The 2,166-nt window shown below is 27.7% G+C and overlaps 1 protein-coding gene across 1 annotated transcript, besides 1 other annotated feature; it reads right to left on the reverse strand.

The window, feature by feature from the left end:
• On the reverse strand, positions 1-936 carry EDI_155880 (dab2-interacting protein, putative; the record flags this gene model as incomplete). The annotated part of the gene is made up of 1 exon (XM_001740882.1): positions 1-936. One exon carries the CDS (start codon positions 934-936, stop codon positions 1-3), a length of 936 nt encoding a protein of 311 aa, XP_001740934.1.
• A 170-nt stretch (positions 937-1,106) lies between these two features.
• Positions 1,107-1,166: a sequence feature (AT_rich).
• Between the last annotated feature and the right edge of the window lie 1,000 nt (positions 1,167-2,166).

Raw genomic sequence — 2,166 nt, forward strand, 5'->3', positions numbered from 1 at the left:
TTAGTTGATTTTAACATCTCGTTCAACATAATGAGATGGAAATATTCCTATTTTCCCTTTACTTTCTCCTTCCCACCCTTCTCCTTCTGTAGAAATTACTGTGATCCATTCTCCTTCTTCTAATTTCAATTCACTTTCATTTTGTGGATTATAACTATAAACAACCCTTCCATGAAATACATTTGTTGGTTTTCTGGTGATGTTGTTTTGAATGGATTGTGTTTTGATTGAATTGGTGATGACATCACTCACTTCTAAAATACTCTTTTCTTCATCTTTCCAAAGACCTTGGCTTACTCTCTCCCAAATTCTACTATTCATCAGAAGACATCCCCATCCTTCTCTAATAAATCCTTTACCAATACTCTCTGCTATCTCTGGAAATGTTTTAAGAAGCATGTTTCTATCATTCTTTAATTCGTTTCTCATTTCTAAATATTCTTCTTTACTTTCTTGATATTTTTTGGTGATGGAAATTAAATAAGAACATGCTAACTTCTTTCTCTTTTTCTTTACTAGGTGTTGTTTCATTTTATCCATTTTCCTTCTTCTTTCTTCTAACTCACAGTCTCGTCTACTTAACATTCTGAATTGATTAAGAAATGAATGGAGAGGGATTTCTATATTGTCTTTGATGAATGAATTGAAGTGATTTTGTTGAGTTAGAATATCCTGTGATGCATTCAAAATAGAGTTAGTCAGTTGTGTTGCTTTGAGATTGTTTAAAGTCATTTCACATAATGAATAAGAAATCTCAACTTGAAGTAAAGCAGCTTCATGAAGTATGTTTTTGAGTTTGATAATATTTTGTAGTGTTGAGAATAGCTTCTTTTCTGATTCGATGGACTTTTCTCTAATCATCTGATATTCTTGATCAACTGTTTTTATTCTTTCAATTGTAAATAACTTAAAAATCTCATTTCCCATTCTGTTCATTCTCTTCTAATTCCAATCATTGTTTCTTTTAATTCAGTGTCTTTTCATTTTGAAGAACTAATCATCACAACAATTAATAAGTTATTATAAACAACACTATCTTGACATAAGAGAAGAAATGAAATGTTCATAAAATGAATCATTAAAAGGATCTAATAATCAAAAATGTGAATAATTCATAAATAATAAATTAATAGAAAGAATAATATAAAAAATAATAAAAATATTAAGTTCAATTTTTAGAAAAAAGAGAAAAAGGAATTTCACGAATTTACAGAAAAAGAACAAGTTCACTTCACATCATTCTTGTTTAATTTCTATTTCATCATTTCTGTTTATCATTCTCATCTTATTGTGTTATTTATATCTTGTTTAATTTTATTTGGAAGAGTCATTGGAATTAATTTAATCATAATGACAATGTGATTTGTGGTGTTGTATGAAATAAAATAAACAACGAGACATTAGTCAGTTTATTTGTTAGAATTAAACTAAACTCGAGTGTGGTTAATTTATTTCGTTGACGTTATTTTGTAATAACTGATAATAAACAATACCTATGTTTAATAGTTAAAACCAATACTATACCAACATGGATAATTTTTGTTTTGTAGTGATAGAATTATTGTGTGGTTTAAGAAGTTCTTGATATTATTAACCCTCCGAGTCATTACGAAGTCTAGCACTTTAACCACAAAAATGAATAAAGCAGAAGTGTGTGTCTGTTTAGAAAAACACAAAATTCAATAAAATACTGAACGTGAAATTGTATTTGATATGAAAGAAATTTCAGATGTTAAACTTTTCATTCCCAATTTAGAAGTTAAAAGCCTTTTCATTCATGATGATAAAAAACGAAAGTATTATCCTTTGTCTATTCATGGTGATAGACATGTGGATTTAAAGAAGTTTATTAAAGATAATAACACAAGACAACTATCATTTGATTCAGACGTGTTAAATACACTTTGTTTGATTTGTGGTTGAGTGTCACCAGATGGAATATTAAATGACAAGGAAAGAATAATTTTTTATTGATAAAGAATTTTTAAATGATGAAGGTTTTATAGAGATTTATCCAAATGACAAGATACCTAATCTGGTGAAAAGTGGATGACTTAGTTTATCATAAAATCTCAATGGAATGAGGTGTGTTATAGAATTTTAATGAAGAATTGATGATACAATTTGTTAGTCATTTGACATGCTTTTGATTAAGTGATAATAAAA

This window comes from Entamoeba dispar, genomic scaffold (genome assembly GCF_000209125.1).
Source record: "Entamoeba dispar SAW760 scf_1105229463293 genomic scaffold, whole genome shotgun sequence".
NCBI classification, from domain to species: domain Eukaryota; phylum Evosea; order Mastigamoebida; family Endamoebidae; genus Entamoeba; species Entamoeba dispar.